General features: G+C 39.5%; 1 protein-coding gene across 3 annotated transcripts in view; it reads right to left on the bottom strand.

Moving 5' to 3' along the window:
• Positions 1-26,246, bottom strand: part of GRM5 (glutamate metabotropic receptor 5) — a 260,365-nt gene extending 234,119 nt beyond the window's left edge. For all 3 annotated transcript variants that reach the window (XM_075050122.1, XM_075050123.1, XM_075050124.1), the window contains exon 1: positions 25,568-26,246. In XM_075050122.1, coding sequence (XP_074906223.1) covers positions 25,568-26,246 — 679 coding nt within the window. The remainder of the gene's footprint in view (positions 1-25,567) is intronic.
• Positions 26,247-27,620: the final 1,374 nt, after the last annotated feature.

Genomic DNA, 27,620 nt, shown 5'->3' with positions numbered 1-27,620 from the left:
TCATTATTCTGGTATTTTAAACAGGTTTTATCAGGAAGAAAAATATGCATAGCCAAATATGATTATTTTGGTCAAGCTTAGTCAGAGACAGACATGTCAAAGCTCCCAAGGCCTCACATAAAGTAACTGACTGGGGCTTGAACAGAGTGTGAGTGTGTGTTTAGGAACTGCTGACAGAGTGTTCACTGTGAGGGTGGTGAGGCACTGGAAAAGGTTGTCCAGAGAAGTTGTGGATGCCCCATCGATCCCTGGCAGTGTTCAAGGCCAGGTTGGATGGGGCTTTGAGCAACCTGGTCTAGTGGAAGGTGTCCCTGCCCATGGCAGGGGGGTTGAAATAGATGATCTTCAAGGTCCCTTCCAACCCAAACCATCCTATGAAAGAGAAGGCAGGAGTGTGTAATGGACTACCTTAAGTAGTATTTGGCTCAGAATCCCAGATTTCAAAATCTTAAGTGATGCAAAGAAATCACCTGCAGAAAATAAATTAATAAAATAAAGGGGTCAATCTCTATTTTCAGCAGGTTCCTCAAGCCATCAGTACTGACTGCTGAGTAACTGCTCCCTGACATGACAGCATAATAAAATCAGGTTGGTATCAGTAAAACGCAAGCCTCTCCCCAAGAAAGTTTAATTTCTTCTTCAGTACGTCTTTATGAAGGTGAAATCTATGATATTGGCAGGAACACCTCCCCCTCCCTGAGGCTGATAGCCAAGTTGAATGGAAATCAAAACTGGAAATCTTCACGAAGTTGGTTCAGAAGCCAAATTGAAGCTCATTTTACAGACAAGGATTTCTTCTAGCTATAAAGAGCAGCATGTTAATGGTGAGAGCCAGATTTTGACATCCCTCGTACTCGTGTAAATCTAAAGCACGTTTTTTGCATTGATTAAAGGAGCTCTGTATTTACACCAAGCTATCAGGACGCATCCATCACTCGGAACGATCGTAGCTTGAGATTAAGACAAACAATCTACAAAGAGAGACAACAAATAGAAACCTCTATGAAGAGAGAGGTCACGGTGCCCTATTCTTTCCATAGAATAATGTCGCCATGGAGACAGACACATTCAGGTTGGAAGCAAGACAACTTTTAACAGCAAGAGTAATTAACTGTTGCAACATAATTAAAGGATGTAGCTGATTAATCATCTCCTGGAGGCCTTACATTTAGACCAAATGTCTTTCAATAAGATATACACTGGTTTAGTCACAAGTTCATGGGCTTGCTAACACTTGCATTAGAGGAAAGAATGATTTCTTCCACTGCTTGATTTACTGGGTAAAAATTCCATGACCTGCGTTATGCAGAAGGTCCGAGTGTCTGAGCAGACAGGTTTCTTCTGGCATTTAAATCTATGGAGCAATGTGAAAACTCACAACACACAAGCCCACCTTAGGGTGAGCAGGTAAAGGAATCACATGTCTTCAGCAATACACAGAAAATAATCTTTAACATATTCTCTACATTGTTCATTTGAGCAGAGAGTCTGCTCATGGGTAGGATGAAATTTGGCCTTATGCTTCCCTTCACACATGTAAACAATAACCTAGGAAAGGAAATTCTGCCTCCACATTTGTAAAACTGGACAGTAAGAGCAGCTGAGGGAGAGAAAAAATAGACAGAACATACATCATTACTTCCTCTGCGCTTCCTTTTCCTTATATACATTTACCTTCTTTTGCATATTTGGATATAATAAATAGTCCCATGCAAGTTCTTTGAGCTTTGGAACAGACCCTAATCATTTCACATAATAGATATGTGAATATTTATTTATTTATATAAACATGTGAATATGTGGGGCCCGTAAAAGTATTTGCCCCACTTCTTACTCATAAAAGTCAATTAGTTTGCAGCTACTGGATTATTTAAATCTACTCATCATAGATAAATCTGAATATATCTTTGCTTTTCTGTGAACAGCAGTTATTCAATCTAGAATCCACTTTAGACCTCTTGACACAGTGAAATATTGCTTGCTGTCTGACTGCATTTGTCAGAGAAAAAAAATAATCAAATCACCAGCACTGAAACATTGCAACATACACGAAGGTGGCAGAAATCTTCAGTACAACTCCCGGTACAACCACTGATAATGTTGTCTTTCATCTGAGAATATAAACCTCGACTGACCACACAGTCATTCCACCTAGCTAGAGAGTTAGATTACACACACATATGAATGAGTACACACTCCTGCTGTACAGATTTCCAAATGGACACGCAGTAGTCCTGATATGAAAACCTTTTGTGTTGCTGCAATGTCCATAAAAGCTCTGGTTTGTTCTCCTGAGAGGGTCAGGGTGGAACAATCCTACTCTGCACCAGTTTGATCACAGTGTCTGTAAACACACAACATGAATCAGATTCTCATAACACAAATTTATTTAAAATTAAATTTATTTAATTAAAAGTAGAGGGTTTTTTTTACTTCAACTTTAATTTCCAGTGTTACAGAAGATAATCAAAGGTTAAAATAAAAAAAAAATACTTAGCAACATATTGGCATCATATATCAACCCGCAGTCAATATGCCTACCTCCCATCTTGAAGTTCTTTTTAGCTTTTAAAACTATTGTTTGATACCTAGGAGAGATACCATAGGCCTACAAAACTCAGCACTGTTTATATTCATATGCACATGTTCTCTTTCTTGACAAGAAATAGGGAACATAGACTTGATTTTCCTCCACCTACCTACCGCACGTTGCCCAGAGTACATTATGAGGAGAGTTTTCTGGATCTGCTGCAGAAAGTTCATTCTCTGCCCAAACTAATTCAGACACAGTTTGGTGGGAAAGATACCAGGCTTGCAGTCCTACCCCTTTTTGGCAGTGTTCAGTAAGACATGACCATTCCCACCCCCCAGTGTCACCAGTGAGATCAGGACTCCACCTGCTTCTGGTTTCTATTAGTTGTAGTTACACCCTCCTGCATGAAACAAGGGCTGACCCAGACTTAGTTGGGGATTCGGAAGTCCTGCTACACCAGCAGAATTTAGAAATAACCAGTGGCCACTGCCTCATCCTGCGTCCCTCCATCGTGCAAAAAGGGGGATCACAATCTGTCTCATAAGACTGTTGAGAGACTATTATGGTATCTGAAATACTACATTAGGAGAAGGGAGGAATAAGATTGAGTCAAAATGTACTGTGTTCTATCTCTTTGCTTTTCCCTCATACAACAAGTAATCCAGAGAATAGAATGAAGCTGGAAGATGCTTCTGGAGGTCATCTGGTCCAACCCCTTGTTCCAAAGAAGGGACAATTTAGATTAGGTTGTTCAGGGACTTTTCTAGTCAAATTTTGAATGCCTCCAAGGATGAAGACTTTACAACCTCTCTGGGGACCTTGTTGCAATGTTTACCATCCTCTTGGTAAAAAAAAACAATTATATAAGAGTAGTTCCCCTTGGTAACACTTGTGATCCCACCTGGATAAGAGAACAAACAAACAAAAAGGGATTTAGGTATCCAGCTATCCAGTTACCCCAGCCTAGAATCAGCCAGCTAGACTTCTGCAGTGCAAGGAAGAGCCCACCCAGAGCCTCCAAAATCAACATTCTTCTTTGACCTTTACCCCAACTAGACAGCATAAAATACTATTAAGGGCCTGCCCTGCATAAGGATGAAGGTGCCTGATTTAGCTAGATCAAAGCTCTTCCCTCTACCTGAGAGTCACACCTAAAATCTTTACCTGGGGTTGCTCACTTCAGCAGGGTCGGTCCTTTCTCACACATAATAATCCCCGTGTGAGAAGTGAGCTTCCATTTCCTTCTGTGCTTGAGCTGAAGCAGAGACTGCAGATCTCCTACCAGTGGGAACTGTAAGGCACGGTGATACGGATTTCCTTCAGTCTCTCCAGTCAGAGATTTTAGTTTTGTACAAATTACTCAAACATTCGGTGTGCCCAGGGAAGAGCAAGAATACAGCTTTGAGGAAAGCACTCACCTTGGGCAATGAGACTACAGTCTCTGATGCAGTCAGTAGTGTGGATTTTTTAAAAAGATAGTTGCAAAAATCCAGTCTCTGGCCTAGCATTTAGGAATACATGGAGATATCTCTCAGGTGTGGGGGGGTTGTTTGTTTCTTTCTTTCCTTGTGCAGTCAGTCCCCAATTGGAATCTATTCCTATACTGAGGAAAATTTATTGATCAATCGATTTTTCCTCCAATTTGTAATTAGCATACCAGGTAGCCCAAAATCCATTAAATGATTCCTTTAGAATTTGCAGATTCCCCCTATGTATAAAACTACATTCCATTCAATCCTGCTTTCTTGTTTTTATTGCACACTGCAGTTCAAAAAGAGAAAGGGACAGGAGAATGAAGAACAAGCCACACTGCTTAAGCTAACTTTATTCAATAACAGGCCATTTTTCTTGCCTCCTTATCTAACTTGAACATGGCATAACCACTGGTTTATTTGAATGATGGTGTAGATTTTAACATCAGGCTGTATGCCCTCTGTTCCATTTATCAGGGTGTATTGAATCCATTTTATAAATTGCTCTTCTTCCCCTATTTGCATGCGGCTCAGCTTATTTCAACGATCCTTAATGCCAATGTTTTTTCTGGGGAGTGAAATTAAGCTAACCTGAAAATTCATTCTGTCTTACTGTCTTCATTAAGATTAAACATGCCAATGTTCTTAGAAGCATTTTCTTCTCCTTGCTGTTATTTTCAAAGATTCTGGAGGTATGCTTTCAGATGCACTTTGATTCAGCTTTTTCTTCAAAAATACACATAGAATACTGCTGAAGACCATGCATGCACTGTAACTCAAAACCAGCTGCAGCATGGATAAAAAGTTTATCTATTTTGAGGTTATTCTAAGGCCACATTCACCTGATAGTTGGAAACCCTTCTAATACTCAGCCTACACATTAACATACTTCTTTCAGCCATCATTACCATTCAATGTGATGTATTTAAAAACACCAGTGATATTATTCAGGCTTCATTTTGCTCCACTAAACAAAGACAAATCTTCTGGGCTCCTGTTTCATGATAGGTTCTTCAGATTACACTAATAACCCTTCTCCGCAGCTGTCCCCACTTTGATTCTCTCTTCCCCAAACATCAATGACTACCAGTCTGCAACAATCAGATGATGATTTACAGAATCCTGTACAGCAGGACAAACACTCTTCTATTTTTCCTGAAAATACCACTCCAAGACCCCTTTTGCCTTTTTCATATCTTTATCATATTGGCTTCTCTTTTCTTCTGCACGCTCTCTTCCTAAGTGCTGAATTCTCAGGGAACCACAGAAATGAACATTAATCGGTAAGGAAAAAGGAATATATGTGGCAGGAAAGACAGGAACTTCATCACTCTTGAGCTTCACACCTAGCCAATAGAGATCATTACACACTTCAGAACTACTCTGGAAGCCACTTAAAAACTTGAGTCACCCTCAGCAGGTGTCAGAATTTCTTACTGATTTACAGACAAAGCTTAGGATGACTATGCTCCTGGATTGGACTATTTAGGTTAGATACCTAAAGACAGGGAAGATTTTAAGTGCCTGGTACAATTTCTTTTAGCCTAGTCTCCAAAACTCTCTAATTCTTCTTGTACAATTACTTTTTTTCTCCTTTCTACTTGTTAATATTTTTGCATCATTAGAAAATCCCAGAGGTTAAACTAATTATACTTACATCAGTTACAAAAACATTATATGAAACTAGTCCCAGTGTTGATCACTGAAGACTTCTGTGAAGAACCTTATGCAAAGTCACCTAGTTTCCTGTCCACCTCAATTCCATGGCAGCATTTTCCAACTACTAGGAAACCCAAACCCTAACTCTAATTTCCTCTGTAGCACTATATTACCACTTAAAAATCCTGAACAGAGGAAACCCAAACGACATTTTCTCTCTTTACTGGGAAAAAAATAAAATAAATTCAATAATCTCATGGAAAAAAAAAAAAAAGAGATGAAAAAGATCTGGGATCTCACATTTACTTCTATATCCTTTTCTTCAAAGTTTGTTTGAAAGCAAACATACTGCAGAGACATGCTCTGTAGATAATGAGATCACTCCACCCACACAAACATGCATTAAAGCATACCCACTGTCTGTGCTATTCTCCCGTATTACACTGCCACCCCTGATGTTTTCTTTAAAGAACCCCCAAAAGATGGTCTAAAAGTCCCACTAAAAAAGACCTTGCTGCCAAGTTTATGATTTCACAGACAAGTAGTCTTAATCCTCTGGGACCAAAATTATCCAACACTCCCTTTATTTTTACTGATGAGTTTTTCTTCCACTTCAGTTGTCATCATTTCTACTTCTATATTCTCCTTCCTGCCAATCAACTTACCTTTGCCTTCATATTCTGCAGTCTTCATCTTTATGAGGACTGTTATTCAGCCCATGTAATTTTAAATACTTACCTGAAGCACCCGAGTTAGGAAGGCAGTAATCCAAGGTCACTAATGAAGAGGTTAAATAAAATGGAGGGTTGAATCACCCCTTGGAAGTGACTCTCCATTGAGTGGATAGGGTCTCTGGGACAATTTAGTTAGCAGGTTGAAGAAAAATTAAATAGGGCCATCTTTTCCACCACTTCTATGCCAAGAAATGTTTGTTTTGGCTTAGGGCCAAGATTGAATTACTTTTAATGTTGACTCAATCTGTTCGTGTTCTTCTTCATAACTTTGCACCCAGCAATAGTAGAATTTAGTGATCTGGTTTTGTTTACTTGTGAGATTTAACTCATCTTGACTTTTACAATTTTTACTTTATTACTATTTCGGATATCCATAATACACTCTCTAAATAAACTTTCTGAGGGATTTTAGAGCTCTTCCCTCCATTCCCAATGGGACGATCCATTCCCAGTGGAACTCATTCCAATAGATACTGTTAACTGGGATGAAAACTTTGGTTAAGAAAGCCATCTTTGCTTTAGTGCTCTTTCTGCTTTATATTTGAGTGTCTGATCCTGAGTAGTTTAATTTATATATTTAATTATCTTCCTTAATTTCTCAAACACCTGTTAATCAAACCTCTTCCAATAAACAATAATGTTTATAGAAAATATATTCATTTAATTAAAACTGAGTGAGTACACTGCTAGTATTTTTTAATGTCTCATTATTCACTCCAATAAAACAAAGCACTTTTAATAATAATACATTTTCAGATATTAAATATCTCAACAAGCTGTAGAGAGTTGCAAAGAAATTAAGATCCTTGGAGAACAAAGAAGACTATGCAAAGATTTAGGTGGAGTGAAAAATCTATGTGTTTGTGCTTGTATTCATAACTGCTTTCTTTAATATATGCCTGCAGGTTAAGAAAGATATTTATCAGAAAACAAAGGTAACATTTATATTAGTATATCAAAGCAGTACCAGAGAGCATTCCATAGTACTAAAACATGATTCTCTATGGCATTAAATTGCTATAACAGTCTCTGGAATAATTTTTGTCTGGATCAAATAGAACTGTCCAAAATAATTCCCAGGCACAGTTGGAGGTAGTATGAATCATGAAGTATTCAAAATAGGCAGGTCTGGTATGATCAGATTGTATCAGCTTTTCAAGAACAAGCAAATTAAGATTCTTCAGGTATAGCAACTGAAAATTGAGAATTACATGGCATTTACTACTGCAAAGCTCAGAAGGAGGGTGCTGCCTCTTAATGTTCGCACAAGGGCTTTCACACAACGGAAGGCTGGACAAGGGACAGGACAAGGACAAGTGACATTAGTCTGCATCCACTGCTTAGGTCCAGTCCTCATTACAGCAGATTTGCCTTGTATAGGGATCATTGCAGTGGTCCAGAAGAGAAGCAGGGTGGGAGTTAACAGTTAGAAAGTGCAGTGCTTAAGCTCTGCCCTTGGTCTTTTTTATTTTGTGATGGACTGTCATGGTTTAAGCCCAGCTGGCAACAAAACACCAGGAGGCTGATCGCTCACCCCCCACCCCCCAGTTCCTGCGGCGGGATGGGGAGGAGAATCAGAAAGGAGAAAAAAAATGAAGGCAGAACCTCGTGGGTTAAGGACAGTTTCCTGGGACAGCACAAGGAGAGAAGTTACAGTAATAACAATAGTACTAATGAAAGACTGTACAAAATGAGTGATGCACAGTGCAATTGCTCAGCACCCGCAACCTGACGCTCCGCCACCTCCCCTGCTGTGATACTACGCCAACCCCCCGCCTGCCACCCAGTTATATACTGGGCGTGACGTCACACGGTGTGGAATATCCCCCTGGCTGGTTTGGGTCAGCTGTCCTGGCTGTGCCCCCTCCCAGCTCCTGAGAAAATTAACTCTGTCCCAGCCAAACCCAGGACATGTACACATGCCCAGGGAGATTCCATTCTCTGTCCCAATCAGATTGAGGTTAATCTCATCCAAAAAGACTAGAATTGCACTTAGAAATATGAGAAATATAAGGTCTTGACGCTAGAACTGGAATAGTGCCCAGAGTTTCACTGGTTGCTTATAATTTTCAGATACCATTTTGAGCTACCAGCATATTACAAGCACCATTTTTCATATCAACAACACAAATACGTAGAATTAGCATTTTGCTAGCCATCAGTGATCTCCAACAGCAAGTTTATTCCAAGGTGCTGGTTTTACAGAATTTACAGTAATATAGCTATCTCTGCTTTCATCAAGACCAGAGTCAAGGGGCTTTGCTCAGAGAAAAGTATTGCAAGGAAGAAAATGAATAAACTGATTGCCACGCACAGTAAGAGTCCTTGACAAAACATGTAATTAAGGCAAGCAGGCAATTCCTTCAATCAGCATTGCTCTTGTTCTAGCAGATAATACTAAAAACTTGTCAAACATGCATTCAGAAGTCTATTGTCTATCAGGAAAGGATATTTTTTGATTTGCTGCTTCTTAGCCAGTTGAACTGCTCAGAGTAGAAATAGCAAAAGGGTTCAGAGCACTTGCTGAACCAGAACCCTGCAGAGTACATGATAGATTGAAACTGTCATCTCTTTTTGTCCAATTCCATTGAACTCTCTGGACTAAAGAAATAAAACTTTTGATGAAAGAAAAGGACTCAGGCTTTAATAGTAAAGTAAGTCAAGACTGCATGTGCTACTATTTGGGAATGGAAATGCTTTTCATAAAGTACTTATAATGACATATATGGGCATCAGCTAAGGTGAGGGTACCTTGATGCTAGATGCTATTCAAATGCATAACAAGAGAGAGGAAAAGCGTTCAGTGCAAATAAATAGATAACAGAATCACAGTGATACACAAATTAATACAGAGTGGTAGGAAAAAAAAAAAATTAGTTCTTGGATTGTAAGAGAAATTCTCATGTTTCTGTTGAACAAACTGGCAATGCTTGTGTACACTACTGGCGTGGCACAGAAGTACATGACAGGATGCCATACAAGCACAGCATTGAGTCAAGGCTACGTAGCTCAGACCAAGAACCAGTCTGAGCACCCAGGGGGTGCTTTTTCCACAACTGGATTATCCACAGATAGGTTAGGTATCTCTGCTTGATACTGAATTCCTGAATAACTCAGGAGATTGTTTGACTGAAGGACTGAGTGTTTCGGTAATACTGACTTTCTGTAAGAAAGGTTAGGCACCTAAATAATATGTAGTTTGTAAGTAATCGGTAAACACTTATTAATTATTTGTAAACTATTCATAACCTTAAAGCAACGTGTGATTGGAAAGAATGCAGTAAATATCTTTTCTTCTTACAAAATCCTTCCTATCAGAAAGTGTCACTTGGTAAATTTTTGGAGACTTTTCATTTGCAAAGATTACAGTGAGTCAAAAACCTCACTATGGACTTCATTTTATAGATTAAAACATTTCAAGCAAAGCCCATAAATAGACCATATTCACAGTCTGACCAATTCCCTGAGATATGCAATTACTTGGTATGTTGCCCCAAATACTTTTTAGATTATATTTAAACCCAGAGCAATCAGTCTTATTATTTATTCAGTAAATTTTGAATGCCAGGCAAAATGCTGATCTTTGAAGTCAGAGCATCTTCTCACACACCCATGCAGATTAACAAAATAGTTTCACTGCAAAAGTCACCATTGCTACTTTTAGAGGACATCAAAAACAGCCATTGGGCATATGAACTCTAACCCATAGCTGTCCAAAGGTGTGATGTGTAGGTGATAAGACTACAGCAAATTCCACCAAAAGAAAATGACAACGTGCAGGCACCCACTCTTCCGATTTTGAAAAGCATTTTTCATTTAAAAAAAAAAACAAAAAAACCCCAACTCTTCCCCTTTTCCTATACAATGTTGATTTTCTACAGAGAAAAATGAAGGAAAATGCTATAAAAATACTTTTCACATTAATGCAGAGAACAAACACACACAAAAACCTCTCAAATGTTTTCATAGTTCTAGTTATGATTTTTTTACAAACTCCTCTACAAAGTTGTGAAGTAATTATTCATTTCTTGCTTATGTAATGAAGCTAGTGCACCTCTACCATGATCATATCAGAATGACATATTTATCTAGCCAGAGAGAAACCATCAGCTTATGAGAAGTTATTAACATGATTGATTTGAAGAGCCATTTTATAAAGAAAAATTCAGTCATTGCTACTTGACATATTTAGGACAAATCAACTGCTTATAAATGCAGACAGGGTTTTGAGTTATCGCTATATTCCATAGTTTCCTTTTGCTTGAAATTTCACTATGTCTGCAGAAATATTTAGTCCCTTGAGAGCACCTTGCTGTATTCTCACTTCTGATCTGAAGGAGAACTTCAAGCCTTGTGTTACCCACGGAATTTACACAAACAACAGGGGAAGGACCCGACATGGCACCTCCCATACAGTAACAGGTTGTGACCATCAGCCGTGAAAGATAGCCTAGCACAAGGGAGACCAGAGGTCTGGGAAACAAGATAGGTGCCATGGTTGACCTCCAGCACAGCATGCCAGCTTTCAGTCCTTCGGTTCCCTAGTAGTAACATTCTATTTAATTTGTGAAGCATTTCAGGACCTGTAGATGGCATGTTCTCAATAGGTTTTAGGGTGTATTAAATGCTCGGATCTAGAAAATGTATTAGTGAACCAGTTTATCGTAAGCACCATTGCTATTTCTGCACTTTGTTTCTCTTAATCCTGTACTCTCGTCTTTCTCCTTCTCCTAGACCTTTGATATTCTGCTTCCTCCCCTCTTGCTAAGAGTCCTCTTGGCATTCATATCCAGTCTGCACAGGGTTCACTCCCACCCCTCCACAGCCTACCTGATAAAATAATCTGTGATGAAATTGCTGCAAGTGGCATTATGTAGCTCTCGTGTCTTTGAACCGACATCCCAGTGAGACAGACAGGGCAGGGAAAGCACTGCCAAATCCAGGCTGCTCTGTTCCAGATTGTCTGTAGACAGAGGATGGCAATGCTCCACTGTTTTAAGGACTCGGGCTGCCTTTGGCCAGTTTTCTTTATGGACATGACTGCAAAATGGTGAAATGCTACTTTCTGGGAAGACCACAAGAATTTTTTTCATTTATCAGTATGCACACACTGATACTGCCCCTTCTGCCCCAAAACTTTCCCTCTGGTGAGTAAAAACTCACCTTTTATTTCAGTTCAATTTTAAAGCTTAGGCTCTACACATCTCAATGAAGCCATGCTTTTTTGCAAATGTCAGATGAACTCCCTGATTTGTGTAGGCAAACGTACTGTAAGTTTCTATAGGGCCCATGAACATAGAACGAATGGATCCTTTGGGACTTACACCTGTATTTTAGCTGGCAGCACGATTAGGTCCCATATGGTTAATGAAATGTAACGTGTCAGTATTTTGTAGGCTGAGATTTGTCACACGGAGGTGTTGGATGTAACACCCACACTACCAACTGTTCAAGAGTAGAAAAAACAACTCAGTTAAAAGCTTGTGTGTAAAAGAGAAATAGGAATCAGCCTTCAAACTTCCAGTTTTCCAGGCTTCCAGCGTCCTCTGTCTTTCTGCCTTCCTAAGGGAGGTATGTCAATCAAGGTACTTTTTCTCTAATAATGTCTCAGAGTACTTTCTCTAAGGGCACAAACCTGTGCGTGGTGGGTAACAGAACATGTACATAAATTACAAGTCCATGAGCTTCTCTGCCCTACATCACCAGAAGTGTCTGAGTGTCCCTTACTCTCCAAAGTATTGATCCTCACAACACTTCCATCACACATGTGAGATGTGGGTGTTTGGAGCAAATGCTTCGAAGACACCCATGTGTGCCAATTCTCAGCCTACAAAATGCCAAACCGTTATAAAATCATTAAGCAGGCCCCCTTGCAGATGGCTGGAGGCATGTCCACAGGAGGCTACAGAAGGTGCTGCAGGGACACCCAGCGTAACTCTGATCTAACCAGTTGTGCTGAGCCACTAGCTGAGATCTTCAGCTCCACAGTGCCATGTCCTGTGTTGTACTTCCCAGCGGGCTGATCAACTTGAGCTCAATACCATAATGGTACAGCCTGATGCAACCTCGGTGTATCTGAACCAGTCTCTCCATCATAAGGCATTGGCATGATCTCTATAATTTCATCAGGGCCACATAGGTGTGGCCTCCTGTGGTCCACATAAACCATGCCAAACTCCCTGCTCCAGTAGCCACCACACTGTCCTGATACCCATACCCAGTATTCTCAGGCCAAATTTGCTAGTTCTGGTGATTTAATTTGACTCCCACTCCTGACCAGAGCAGTTGAATGGGGCTAGAAGAAGAGATCGTAGTGTTTCCAGCCCACCATGACATAAGCTAACCAAACAACAAAAGCAGATCCACAGCACACAGTTGAGGACACAATAGTCTTCCCCCTCATAGCGTGGCTTAGTGTGGCGCACACACCATCGCATGTGGATGGAGAGGCTTCATCATTGGCCTGACATGGTCATAAGCAACGATGCATGACTGAGAGGCTTGTCAGCACCTTGCCTCCTGGTTCAGCACCATTTACATGTCACTCCTCCCCCAGGGTGGTGTCTAAAGGCACCGTCTAGCCCTGCCCAAACAGCCTGTGAAAAGCTCGCGTAGCAGAATCTGTCTGCATAAACTGTTGGTTGATACGCATGAATAATGCATAGAGCTGTAATAAAATCAGCCTGGGAGCAGGAAAAGAAAAGGACTATGTTAGCCTGGATGATTCTGACAGTTCGAGTTAAAAGGCGAGAGGCCAGAGAGAGAAGGAGGGGGAGGAAGGTCGCACAGTTGAAGAAACAGACAAATAAGGAATGGTGGAGGAAAAGAGAAATTGGTAAGGCTACAGGTCAAGTAACCTTCACTTTTCAGTAAAACTCTGTAGCAGGATGTTGTTATAAGTATAAAGCTTACACTCCTTGGTTGACTCTTAGGTAGCTTACCAGAAGGAACTACATTCCTAGCCTTTCCCAGTCGTTGCATAAGTCCAACTTCTACACAAAATCAGTAAGGTTGGGATCCCTGAATGCATGCTATACCAGGTGTTTCATTTTGAGATACTCAAGCATGCTGACATTTATACTTTTGCATAAATGCCTTTGGATTTGGAAGAAAAAACCCACACCTCCATAGAAGTTCTGTCTGAGTGAACAAAACCTTCAGCCCCATATCCAGTAAGACATAGACCGTCTACATATCCCTTTCTTTTCAGTAGGCATGGAGGTGCCAAAAAGAAGTTGAGTATCTAAATACCCTGTACACTGGGCTTTCAAGGGAGAGATGCAAGTCAGAGAAAGAGATTATCTGATCCAACTTCAACATTTTTTTAGACCACTTAAATTTGAGCTAGTCTCATGCTTTCCCTTTAGGGAAAGAAATAGGTCAGACACATTGCCTGTCTTTTTGCATATGCATGGAAATGAACAAGGTAACTTCACATCCCACAGTGCTGTTGGAAGGAAAAAAAAACAAAGCAGCCTTATATATATATATAACCATGACTGAAGACATATGAGAAGCTTATATTGGAAAGATAATATACACTCTCTCATATTCTCATTTTGGGCACATATCCTAATCTTTTTGAAAGCTTCTGTTAATGTGAAAAGGATTTGAATCCTGTATTTTTGTGTGGTAAAGATGAAAGAAAAAGGAAGAACTACTTACCTATCAAATGCAACCTTAAGTTCTGTTTGACTCATAAAACCAAATGAGCAGCACCTGCAAGATTTTACTAATTTTCTTCCCTGGACTTCTTTGGAAACCTACAATAAAATTCTCTAAGCTGCAAAGCTGGCATGGAAATGGGAAAGGAGCTGAACCTCACTGCTCATCCTCCATCAACAGAAGGTGTAAGATCCCTTTCCAAACTTCTGGCTTTTGCTCCTTTTCCATGTGTAAATATAGTTCCACTCACTTGCCGTCAGGGTGCATCTCTGCTTCCCGTTCAGCAGAGCTCTGAGATCACGGCCATCTACAACGCTTTCCACAAGCCAGGGAACACCCTCAAGAGCATGTCAGCACGCTGCCTGATTGCTCACTCATCTCGCTTACAAAGACCGTCTCTGAGGCAACCTGGTGGAGAGGTGGTGGATGGGATATGGCGTTGGGTTCTTCAAGTGCAACAGATGTTTTGGCCAAGGACCTTATTCCAATGTAATGGAGAATGAAGTTGAGAATATGAGAATAAACACTGTTGAAACAGATGAAGGTAAAAGAGAGCAAGAATTTCAGCTTATCTTTCACCTTCAAGGCTTTGCTTGCAAATGAAAAAATGTTCTGTTTATCACTAAATGCCAAATTTGCAAATTGAACAACTGTGATACTCAAGGCTTTAAGAAAGAATACATGTAGAATTGCTGAATAATGTATCTAGTGAGAATCAGATGTTTTTTTTAGTGAGGATCTGGACTTTAAAGCCTGAACTTCAGAAGACATCTGGACTAAGTCTGGATACTCCAGGTGGAAGAACTTTAAAAATAGTGTGCAACTTTGATGGCCTTTATTTTGTCCAGGGCACAGTCTGCATTGTTTGACAGCCATGTGTCATGGTTTAACCCCAGCCAGCAACTAAGCACCAAGCAGCCACTCACTCACTCCCCCCCACCCAGTGGGATGGGGGAGAGAATAAAAAAAAAAAAAGTATAACTCGTGGGTTGAGATAAGAACAGTTTAATGGAACAGAAAGGAAGACACTAATAAGGATAATAAAAACAATGATAAAATGACAATAATAATAAAAGGATTGGGATATACAAAACAAGTGATGCACAGTGCAATGGCTCACCACTCGCTGACCGATGCCCAGTTAGTTCCTGAGCAGCGATCTTCCCCTAGGCCAACTGCCCGCAGTTTATGTACTGGGCATGACGTCACATGGTATGGAATACCCTTTTGGCCAGTTGGGGTCAGCTGCCCTGGCTATGTCCCCTCCCAACTTTTTGTGCCCCTCCAGCCTCCTCACTGGCTGGGCATGAGAAGCTGAAAAATCCTTGACTTGGTCTAAACACTACTTAGCAACGACTGAAAACATCGGTGTGTTATCAACATTCTTCTCATACTGAACCCAAAACATAACACTACACCAACTACTAGAAAGAAACTTAACGCTATCCCAGCCAAAACCAGGACACCATGATCACATAACCAAAAGTTTTAGAAATTTCCAAATAAGTGCATCCTACCTTATTCATAGAATTATTTATCTGAAATTGTTTGGTAATCTTGTTTTGACTGGGGAGGGATAAGAGGAAGAAAAAGTTAAACCTGACCAGGGGGAGAAGCAAGCAGTTAATGTAACCAGAAAAAGACACGATAGGAAGAGAAAAAAGAACAACAAACATTGAGGAAGGTGGGATAGTAAGCCAAATGGGCAGAAGATGAGTTATGACAAGATGGAGACAGATAACTGTAAAAGGAAAAAATGCACAGTGCAAGTTTATAGGCCACCACTGTATTGGTTTGCTAATAAGGTAAGAAACAGCAACTTGTATGCTGATCTATGGAAAACAATTTCCTGCCTGACTGCAAATTGAAGAAGTAAATGGAGTACCAATCCCCCTAAAAAGGAGGAAAAAAAGGGTATATGCTCTTAAAAAAGGGTTTGACAAAACTGGAAAGGTTTATATAAGATATATAAGACTAACTTAGCATCTGGAAAACCCACTTTACAGAAGTGATGGGAGAACTAAAACTCTTTGGTTTAGCCAAAAGAAAGATTAGAACAATGCCTGGGAAGAGAAGCTCTGAGAACATATCAAGATAAAGGGGCCATAGGTTGGAGCAACGCAGTCAGTCATTTAATTTAAGAAGAGATAATTCAGTCTGAACAGACTACCCAATGGGGAAATTAACTCTGTCTTTACATGAAGTCCTTAAGTGAAGACACTCTGTGTGTATCTTCATAAACACTGTGGTTTAGCCCAAGCAATAACTACTAATGACTGGTTGTCATTTTATTACCTATCTTACATAGCAAAATTAAGATGTGGAAAATAGACTTCTGTGATTTCAAATCAGGGAAAGGTGAACATGTTCTGTGACTCTGCCATGCTAGATCAACTGTAGTTTATATATACTTGCCTAAAGCTTTATGCACTTCAAAACAGCAATGTTGGAAAACTGGTTCACCTGCTGTAACTATCTTGTTCACAAAAAAACTTAACACTGAGGTAAGGTAATTTCCTAGATCCTTATCATAGTCCTCTCACTACAGTTTTGCACCTTTCTTTTGGCAGTACCTCTATTCATCTTCATCCTGATGCCTGTAACATCATCTAGGAAGTCAGAAGAAATCTATCTCAGGCAGAAAAGGTAAAACAAAAATAAAATCAAACCTTAGTTAAGGAGAAGTTAAGAAGCATTTGACTAGATCACAACAGACTGAGGAACAGATAATTTTCCTCATCTTTCCATTGTTCTCAACAGTTAGGTTGGATTTTGGCCATGGGATTCATTCAGTGTGCTGATTTACCAACTGCCCCAGTTATTATCTTTCCAACTTGTCTAGTACATATTGCACTTTGAGCAATAGCCATTCCCCATACACTGTTTTTTTGCCCTTTGGCAATGTAATTGATTTTATGTGGAGGCTTCCACATATATCACCTGGATCATGTATCTGACCAGCCATAAATATTGCCAGACACTTCCAGAAAAAAAATAAAAAATCAAACCCCTCAATTAAAGGAAATCTTAACTATGTTTTTTCCCAGTCAGCATATTTAGAAAGATGAGTGAAATTACGTTAGTTTAAAAACAAGACTGTGATTTATGAATGGGATTGTCTCAAAATTCGGTTGCCAAGGCAGATGGTAACTGTTCTGTTAATAACCTTTCCAATCACTTCTTTAATGTATACACATACAATGTATTTATATATTACTCTGCATTACATCATGGTATGCCTCCACATCATCAGGAGCCTGCGATCAGATTTTAGTGAGATGGATGCAATGTTATCCTCTGTCCACTTCCAAATTAATTTAAAGCAAAGTATATCATTTTTGATTCACAGCCAAGATCACTGTCTCCTGCATCATTCAAGAATCAGCTAGTCAGAACTGCCTTAGGGAAGACTGAAAATTCTAAAAGATCTAGCACAGGCCTTTTGCCTTTCTTAGCTTTCAGAGAAATCGCAAGTTAGCTATTTTAAGTACAGGAAGCGGTCCTTCATGTATGGACCAACGTAAATATCTATTGTGCTCCTTAACTATACAGGAGCTTCCTAATTTTGAAGCAACATTGATTTAACTCCTGCACTATTAAGCTACCTACATTGTGTTTTTGTTGCATAAAGACACAGACAAGTGCAGGGCATCTTCCTTTTCCTTGTTTTTGTAGGAAATTAAATTCTACTGTCTGGTAAAGTCTTTCCATACCTGGGATCTTAAACTACCACTCTGGGAAGTGAGTTCTCATCCTAGTGCTTCCATTGATGTTGGGTAGCTTCTTTCTGTCTCTCTCCCCTTCTTCCTGGCTCCCAACAGGGCCCTGATCTCCCCTGGGTTCTTTATAACAGGATATATATCAAGGAATATGAAATAATGTTGGGGGGTGGTGGGGGTGTTCTTATACCAAAGTGTATTAACTGCACTTTTGACCTTGAAATCTAGGAAAAATTACTCCACAAATTCATAATTTAAATTTCCTGTCACTAGGTAATATGCATGAAAAAAGAAAAAATCATCATTTCAAGAATAAGAAAGAAAAGTAATACAACAGATGGAGAAATACCACAAATCATAACAAATAATGAATAATGGGACCTGGTTCATCAGCCCCTGCTTAACTGTTGGATTAATGAGTTGTCAATGTATCCAAAAATGTTTAACTTGTATACAGGATTGGTGGTATAGAAGACATGACAAACAAAATGGGATGGGGGGGAACCTTCCACCTCTTCCCTGAGCAAAACACCTTCTATTATAACTGTCAAAGAACATTAGTATTTGTGCAAAAAATTTAAAACTTTACATCTTTTTGAATGAAGTTTCCACTTGACTTATTCTGATAGTTTTGGCTGGGATAGCGTTAATTTGCTTCATAGTAGCTAGTAAGGGGCTGTTTTGGATCTGTGATCAAAACAGTGCTGATAACACAGAGATGTTTTCATTCCTGCTGAGCAGGGCTCACCCAGAGCCAAGGGCTTTTCTGCTTCTCCCCCCACCCCACCAGCGAGGAGGCTGGGGGGGCACAAGGAGTTGGGGGGGACACAGCCGGGACAGCCGACCCCAACTGACCCAAGGGATATCCCAGACCATAGGACGTCATGGTAGGCAGATAAAGCTGGGGAAGAAGAAGGAAGGGGGGACGTTGGGAGTGATGGTGTTTGTCTTCCCAAGTCCCCGTTACACGTGATGGAGCCCTGCTGTCCTGGGGATGGCTGAATTCCTGCCTGCCTGTGGGAAGTGGGGAATGGATTCCTGGTTTTGCTTTGCTTGCATGCACGGCTTTTGCTTTGCCTATTAAACTGTCTTTATCTCAGCCCACAAGTTTTCTCACTTTTGCCCTTCTCATTCTCTCCCCCATCCCACTGTGAGGGAGGTGAGCGAGTGGCTGCATGGTGCTTAGTTGCCGGCTGGGGTTAAACCACAACACTTATAAAGTTACCTTTTATCAACTCTTTTAATGTAACCACAAGACAAGCAGTTTATTTTGACCAACTTCTGAATCCTATTATAGCTTTCATTCACTAAAAAAAGTTATTATTTTGGCTTTCAATGTTAACTTGGCATAAAAAATACATTTTTTGTAATTGTATGGACTGTTTTCCAGCCAGATCTATACAATGTATTCTTTCATCTCAAAGATAAAATATCAACAAGGGATACCGGAAAGTGAACCACTGTCACTACCCATGGTCAACTGATAGCATATATTAGACAGACCATCTTTCATAAAACTGATCTGACCCAACAGGCACTATACCTTGTTTCCTGACAGATTTCCAAATCTCATCAACTTGATAGGTCCCTCCCTGATTGAAGAGGTACACCCTTGGGATGGGGACAAGAATTGTGCTATTTCCAGGCCTAAGAAAAAATTAAGATTAAGCTGGAGGATGCTGGACTCCCACTGTCTCTTCTCAGTGAAGGTAAGTTTCATGACACTGCAACTTTTGTTGAGTAGCTATAGAGCCTAAGTGAAAAAAAAGTGACATTCAAACAAAAGGAGAGAGTCATTTTGAAGATCCAAATGTCTTGCTTTTAGCTAAGTCCACGTTATATCATTCCTCTCAAAGTGATTTTTTTTTAAAAAACTTTAGAATAGTACACCTCCTTGCTCACTTTTGCTTTGCTGTCTCATGGTATTTCCCCTAACAATCTCCATCCCCATTACACTCCAGAGTATACCCCTCATTTTGTATTTTTCTGTCAGTCAAGATACTTCATAGTGGGTATGTCTGGCCTGAGCAGTCTGCCAGCAATGTTAAAGTGCTGTCCTGTCAGTCAGTCACTGCAGAACAAAGTGAAGAGTAACTTGATGTTACTTCAGTTTTCTGTTTCAGTATTCCCAGCTGATTGTTAGAATTTGCTCACTTTTGACAATTGTGATGCTAGGATAAATATTTGAAATTGGGCAGAGAAAAGCCACCTCTGTTATAGATGTCAACATTTAATAAAAATGAGCAAACACCTCAACAGGATAGGACTGGAACTGGGTTTTCTATTTTCCATATTTTCTTTCAGATGAGAGATTTTTTTTAGTTCTGCTACAAGATTAATATGACTGAGAGCATATCAAATTGTGATCATCCTGATCTCAGCATTTATGTTTGAAACAGTTTAAAAGTCTTAGAAGATAAAAGTAATTTCAAAAACAGAAAAACCCAAGTAATTGTTTTACCCAAGGGCAAAAATTAAACATTACTGAAATAGAACATTCTCCAGTCTTTAGACAAGACACTCTTCAATTTTCAGAAACAGATTTTTAGAAATAAGTTTTCTTTGAAATTGAAAATATTTTCATGGACTAACAATGACCTTTTTTGGTACATTATTTCTATGTGCATTTTTTCTGCATATAAAGTGTGAAAAAATATCACCTATGCTTAAAATAAAATGAATCTAATTTTCAATCATATTATTTTGTGAAAAGGAAATAATATTTCTGACCATGATATAGTTTTTGTACCTAAAGGAGAAAAACGTAGAGTCTGAAAGAAAAATCTTCACAACATCATACAAGTACAATTTGTTCCAAGCAGCAGGTTTAAGGTCAACTTGTTGCAGCTCTTTCATTCATTTCTTCATGCTATTCTCACGGACTATGACTAATTTTCATTTTGCTCTTTACTTGGTAGCAAAGGATGTAGGCAAAAATAGTCTTGTAACCAGGCACATTTGAACAAATATGAAAGGAGATGTGTGAAATAACCCTTATCTGCAGGAAAATAAAAGTTCTGCTTTTGTTACGCTCGCCTGGGTACATCCTAAGAAAATGAATGTGAACCACCTCTTTACATGCACTTATGATAAATTTAAATGGAGGAAAGCAATATTAAACAGAGAGGACTGTGAGGATGGGTTTGGTGGGATGTTTACCTGCAGAGCTGTCTAAAGAAAATGTTAACAAAGTGGCTTCTTCTTAAGGCCATGTTCAAAAATAAATCACATCTTTTACACAATGAAGTGAAATTTATCCCTTGCCACCCTGAATAAATTTAGCTTATTGTGTTTCAGTTGTTCTATGTTTCCAGAATATATCACCTCTTCACTCCATTCAGAGTGGCAAGGTAAATGGTTTCCAATGGCAATGAAAATTGCCTTTCAAATTATTCTTTTGGCTCCAGACAAATTTTAAGCACAGACTCTCAGGGACTGACCTTGTTTCTGACTAGGAACGCCTCATCCAAGCGTCAGTCTAGTCAACGAGAGAGTGTTGACTTCATATGCGCTTTTAAAGAGGCCTTCAAACCACAATGAGGGGAGAAGAGAAAATTGTATATATTTTTCTCTGATCTTTCAAAAAGATCATGCTTGCTTATGGGAAATGAGGTAAACAGTCAGTTCTTTGTCTCTTGCAGCAGACAGCCAGCTTCTCTCCCGTTTCCCTGACCATTTCTGATTAGTTGTGGTGTTGAGTGGTTAAGCAAGAAAAGGCAGAGACAAAACATGAGGGGTGCTTGAGCTGCCTGGCCCATCTGCATGCCAACCATCACCACCCAGAACCCGAATACAGGCACAAATTTTCCTGTCTACACCCTTCTCCACACATGAATTTCCCTGGGGGTGGACAACAGCTACATGAGCTAAGAAGGATCCCTAGTGTGCTCTGAGAAACTGGGGGACTAAAGCAGGGGGCTTCTCTCTGCTGAGCTACTTTGACTCAGAGAGAGGCACAGACTGAGTTCTCAGCTGCATTATTGACTTGCTGTCTGTCTGTGAAGTTGGTTTCAGAAGTGAAAATTGGTTTAAGGAAAGTTTGTTTAAGCTCTGGTCCTATCACGGTGGAAAAAAACATCTGTAAGGTCAGCTGAAAGAATTAGATCAGTAACCAAACTTCAAATAAAATGGTCTCCAGCACAACCTGCATGCCTGTTGTAGCAATCCATAAGGTTGAGGGCACTCACTTCAGGCTTTAAGTGATAGGTCCTCAGTGCAAGGAGTTTCCCATCACAGTTTCCCTCTTTGCCTGCTCACTCCTCCCTCCCTGCCATGCAGCGTTAACATGTTTGTTTGTGGGACCACGGTGTGACCTGGACTTCAGAATCAATGAGGCTTTTTTTTAAAAGTGCCCTGATGGTGGGTGAAAAAGGTTTATTTTAAAGCCAGATTGGTTTGGAGTAGAGCCCCACAAATCATTAAATGCACGGAAGAGTTGGAGAGTGTGGGAGGATAATGATGCCAGTGGCACATATTCCTGACAGAGCTGAGCAAGGCGAGTTACAGCCCAAGACTATTTAAGACTTGCAGAGATTTCTGACTGGCATATGTAAAATACCCTACAGTAAGTGGAGATGACTGTTGCTTTGTAAGAAATATCCTTCATTTTTCACTCATATTTCCTACTAATTGGATTGCAGAAACTTCCTCCTTAAAATTACAAGAGCTCCACTAACAATAGTGCTTGCTACCTCACCATTCTTAGGAAAAAAGTCTACTCTTAGTGGTTACTTGTACACCTGGAGGCATCACCTAGATTAAACTGTGATGTTAAATGTCAAAGGAGCGAAGCTTATAAGAACCCCTCAACATTTTTGTGTATTTTAAATGTGGAAGTCTTGAATAAGGAATTAACAACACAACTTCAGATCAACCTCCCAAAATAAGAATCCAGTGCAGACAGATGATTAGTAAGTGCAGAAGGAAAGATTCAAACAGAAAGCTTTTTATTATGAAGCTACTGACTTATCGCAGGTTTTTCTTATAGTAGACCAAAACGAGACCTATAACTTTATCGGCTGGTGGAACTACCAAAGCAATGAAATAACCAAGCTGTTTCTGCCTCTTCTTTTCTCCCAGTCAAGCTTTGAAAGAAAGGAGTCTCCCTCTCCTTGGAAATCCTTCCCAGAAACCAAAGATTGTATTTCAGAAGAGTCTGGCTAATGCATGAAGATTAGCTAAAGATAATCAATGTAGATGGCCAGAATTACTGGAGGCACCGAAAGAAGTTCCTCTCTCAATAGGTGGGCAAGATCCTAAGTCAATAAAAATTGCAAGGAGTGGGATTCAACAATTTTTTTTTCTCTATTTTGAAACAGTACCTATGAATGTAGGACACTGAGTATAAGAGCATATTAAGAATGCTTACAAGTAAACAGATGCTACATTAAAATGATTACTTATAAAAATAATACAAATAAGGGATATCTCTTTTGCTTGTTTACTCAATTCCTTTAACATTCATCTATAGGAGTGTTTTGTGGTGTTTTTAAAAGAATCTTTCTGTTCCTGGAAGGGACACCATCTGCCATAATCTTTGGAAAGTGTCCAGAACATCAGACATTGTCACATTTCAAAGAAATACCTTAACTAGTTTGTATTTGTCTATGCCATTATAAATACCATCTGTTCTATTGTTAGAAAACATTTGTGTGATGTTATTTAACCGGAAAACATATTCATCATCATGACCAGACCATGCAAATAGATGATAGGATCATAAGGTTCCCAGAACCCCAATTTAATGTTCATTCACCGAAGTTATGTTGCTGTGAACATGCTATAAATGATATGAGGCCTCAGGTATTAACAACGTACCACATATCTTGTCCATTTTAATATGGGCAGAAGTAGGCACGTGTTGTACTAGATATATCATTCATCATTTCTCCTTCTTCACAGCCAGCTCCTCTGTCATTTCGTACTCTTGTCTTGCCCATAGCAGCTACCTCCAGCTTCCACCCTTGTGTCCCTATTCCCTTCTTTCCAATGCGCAGTCCAAAGTTCCTCTGCCATAAGATTAACGTGCCATATGTTACCATCTGCTCCAAACAGAGTGTCCACAGGAAGTGGTAAAAGTAAGTATCCTCACTTTGTGCAGAATCAGACCTTGACATAAGCTTGACAATTCCCGCACTGAATATATAAGCATCCCCTCTCAATAAGCAGAGGTGTAAAAGCTGTTCATAGTGAAAATTTGACAAGTCATCCAAAGTAGACAGGATACAAAATTTTATGTTAATGTGATGCATCAGTGGCATTATTTTTGACCATGATGTTATTCATACGTATTTGTGAAGCGAAGGCTGCACGCTAAGCCATGCCAAAGGCATCAGCTGGCATAGAATACCTTCACTACATGATGTGAAGTAGAGTGATTTACACACTGTTATATTAAACTGCTAATATATTCATGCATCTTTTCACAACAGAGGCTGCAGTTATTTACCAGCTTTCATTATCATGATGGAAACATGATTGCAACAATCTGCATGCAAGTTCTAACTTTTTTTTTTTAATACTGCAGAACAAGCTCTCTATATATCTGTAGGAGGAAAAAGATCTCTACATACTAGCATTAGACCAGCATCTCCCCAAAAAGGGCTTTGAATAGTATAAAGTCTGCCAGAGAATCATACTCAGTGTGTGGGAAGGACAATCTGCTTTCTATTGGTTGTAATGAAGCCAGCAGCATCTGCTGCTGTTCAGCAACGTTGCCACCACTACTCAATCTCTTAATAACGTTTTTCATTTCCAGATCATATTCTGAGCCTTCCATTTGGCATTTGTCTGTTTGAACAGAGGCAACCCGGTGAGATCCTAAAATTCGTCACAGAACCTAATTCCAGAAAACTCATTAAATGGTGTTGTCATTAGACAGGGGCTGGTGAAACCTGCTTTTAAGGCAGTATGAAATTCTAGTCACTTACAGCAAGATGAACCCAGTCAACTCTGTCAATACAAGGAATAACAAAATCAGGTAAGCTTTTCCATAGCATTTCTGTTTAATCATATACTCTTCTGAACACTGGGTAAAAAGCTTAAGCTCTGACTCAAATTAATAAAAAGAGGAAAGCAATTTAGCACGCAGTTCTGATTTTCTGGACACCTGAGGGAGCATAATTGTGTAAAGAAGATTCAAGGAGACTTTCCTTGCTCACTCCCGAAAGCAATGGCCAGATGCAGAGCAAGAAGCGGGTGCAGTACTCCATGCAGTATTATAAAAAGGATAGAAATAGTTCTGGTCTTGAGGATCTGGGACAACTTGCATTCAGATATTAGCCAGAATTACGGGCTTTCTAGTATTTGTGTCTCTGTGGCTCAGATATTAGGCAGGAACACGTTCTGACCTAGCTACTGTTTCAAATGATGATTTATCTCTCTTCTGCAGTAGGAAGACCAGACACTTTCTCATTACCCATTGTTACTAATATAGTCAAAAAGACTATTCTACATAAATACACTGATTGGTAGATAAAGAAAAAATAAATAAATGTTGACTAAATTAAATGAAGGTCATTTAGGAGACTCCAGAGTAAGCACTTTTAGCAACAAGTGGCCCTAGAGCACACACAATCCTGTATTTCAAACTTTGCTTTCAGCCATTATCAACATGATGCTACTTCAGCCCCATAGAGAATTTGAAGTTATTAAGTAAAGTAAAAGTCTATACTGTTGACAACTGACTGGCAAAAACTGAACAACATCAAACTATCACCATCTATCTATTAGACCCCATCAGAGTAGTTCGACAGCATTCTTATATGGAAAAAAATAACCTCTTACCTTCGGTATGTACAGCAGAGACATAGGTCCAGTTATAGCGCTTGACAATGTCCACCATAGCCCGTGCTTGCTGTGCATCAGATGGCACAACTCTCATAAAATACTTGAACAGCGTTTTGTCACTTAGGTCCATGCTTGTGGCAGAATAAGCAATCTGAGGTATATTGAAAAGCTGCAACAAGTTCTGGACCTGGATAGCAACTGAGCTAGAGCCAGGTCCAATGACACCAACGATGGGTTTCTTGGAGCGGAAAGACGATGAAGATCCATCTACACATCGCACCATCCCTTCCTCTTCTTCTGATGAAATAAGAGAGTCCCTTATAAACTCAATGCTCTGCTCCAAAGCCACAGCAGAATGCCAGCAGGAGTCCCTTATTTCACATCCTAGTGTTATATTTGGCAACAGCGTGGGGTCCAAATTAATTCTGTCAAGGGTATGTAGCATTGCCTCCACTCTCTGAATGCCATACTGCTCTCTTACCTCTCCACATTTCCTCTCATGAACCTTGTCAACAGTTGGTTGATGGTGGACAGAGAATAGAGCTCCAATGATAATATCACCAGGCATGTGTGCAACCACCCTTCTTTCATTGGCCTGTGCTGAAACCAAAAGCCCGAAGTTCCCACAGACATCTTCCTTCAATAACAGGATTGCAAGGAACAGCAAAAGGACCATTTTAGGAAATGGTTTAGGCTGGTAGAGACAACATGATGGAAAAAAATCGGGAGAGCTGGTGAAAAGCAGTTATCAAATCTTTTGGATAAAAGGAGCACTATGCTGATGGTTAACCAGGAGTTTGCGAGTATTCTCTAAGGAGTCACCATCATCTCCGAGTGGACAGCTATGCAGAGCTGCACATGTGATCATAATCCTCATAACCTTCAAAAATGAATAAATAAGAGAAAGAGCTTTAAAATTAGTTTTAAAGTCAGCTTTGTAATCTGTTCTAAAATTGCACCTATTCCTACTGCTGTCAATGACCGTAATACATTGTCTCCTATATACACTTGCTTCCATCATTTTCAAGCTAGAAAACTTTATTGTACTTCAGTGTTTCATAATCTTAGGCTTGTACTTCTGCTGGTATAAATTGGTGTCTTTCTCTTTGACACTCTTATTTAAAAATTCTTTTGGGAAACGCTTTCAAAAATACAAAAGGTGGACAAGTATTTGATTCCATAGAAGAAAGATGTTGCCATTTCTAATGTGTGTCTTCGAAAACAACTCCCTTTACTTTCAGACACTTTCTATAGCAGAAATGCATAAGTCACACTCATGTACCTTGGGCTGTACCATGTTATCAATTACAGCATTATGAAACTGCTGTTGACAAACAGCTGCTCTTGAAATATTCTAAGGAATGCAGAATCTCATTCTTCAAATCTGTAAATCGTTTTTTTCTTTGTAAGACACAACATGAAACAAATTAATTTTTAAAATAAGTCAGGATTAAGAAAACTATTTTGTTTTGAATATTTGTATTTTTTTTAGCAGTGACTGTTTCAGCAGAAGAACAACAATTCTAAAACAGTAGAGTAGTGAAATTTTTCTTATCTTTCTATATCCTTAAATCAAAAAATCACCAATAACTAATTCAACAAATCCTGGTACTGTAGACAACTACACAGATTTCACTGGTAGAAAGAAGTCAACATAGAGACTATAAAGAGGCATTAGGGCTTAAAATATTTGGTCTGCTATGTTTGCTGATAGTCTGCAATCTGCACTCAGCTTTAGTGTTGTTGAAGGATCAAAAAAAAGAAAAAAGAAAAAAGGAAAAGAATCAGCAAAGAATTCATATCTTGGGCTGTGGTTAATGGAACTCGAAAATGTACTTGAAAATGTTTTGTACGTAGCAGTGGATTTGCAGCAGGATCCTTCTGGTTTTAAATATAGTGCTTAAATAGTAGTTTGTCCAGGTCATGATACCTGAGCACATTAAAGTATCATCTATTGCTCTACACCTGCCAGTGAATCCATTGATAGTACAGAAAGTTAAGCACACTCTTAAACCTAGGAAGATGATGAGCTACTTAGTGAACCACATGC

The sequence above is a fragment of the Buteo buteo genome, chromosome 18, assembly GCF_964188355.1.
Source record: "Buteo buteo chromosome 18, bButBut1.hap1.1, whole genome shotgun sequence".
NCBI lineage: Eukaryota > Metazoa > Chordata > Aves > Accipitriformes > Accipitridae > Buteo > Buteo buteo.
This window is presented reverse-complemented; position numbering and strand designations above follow the sequence as displayed.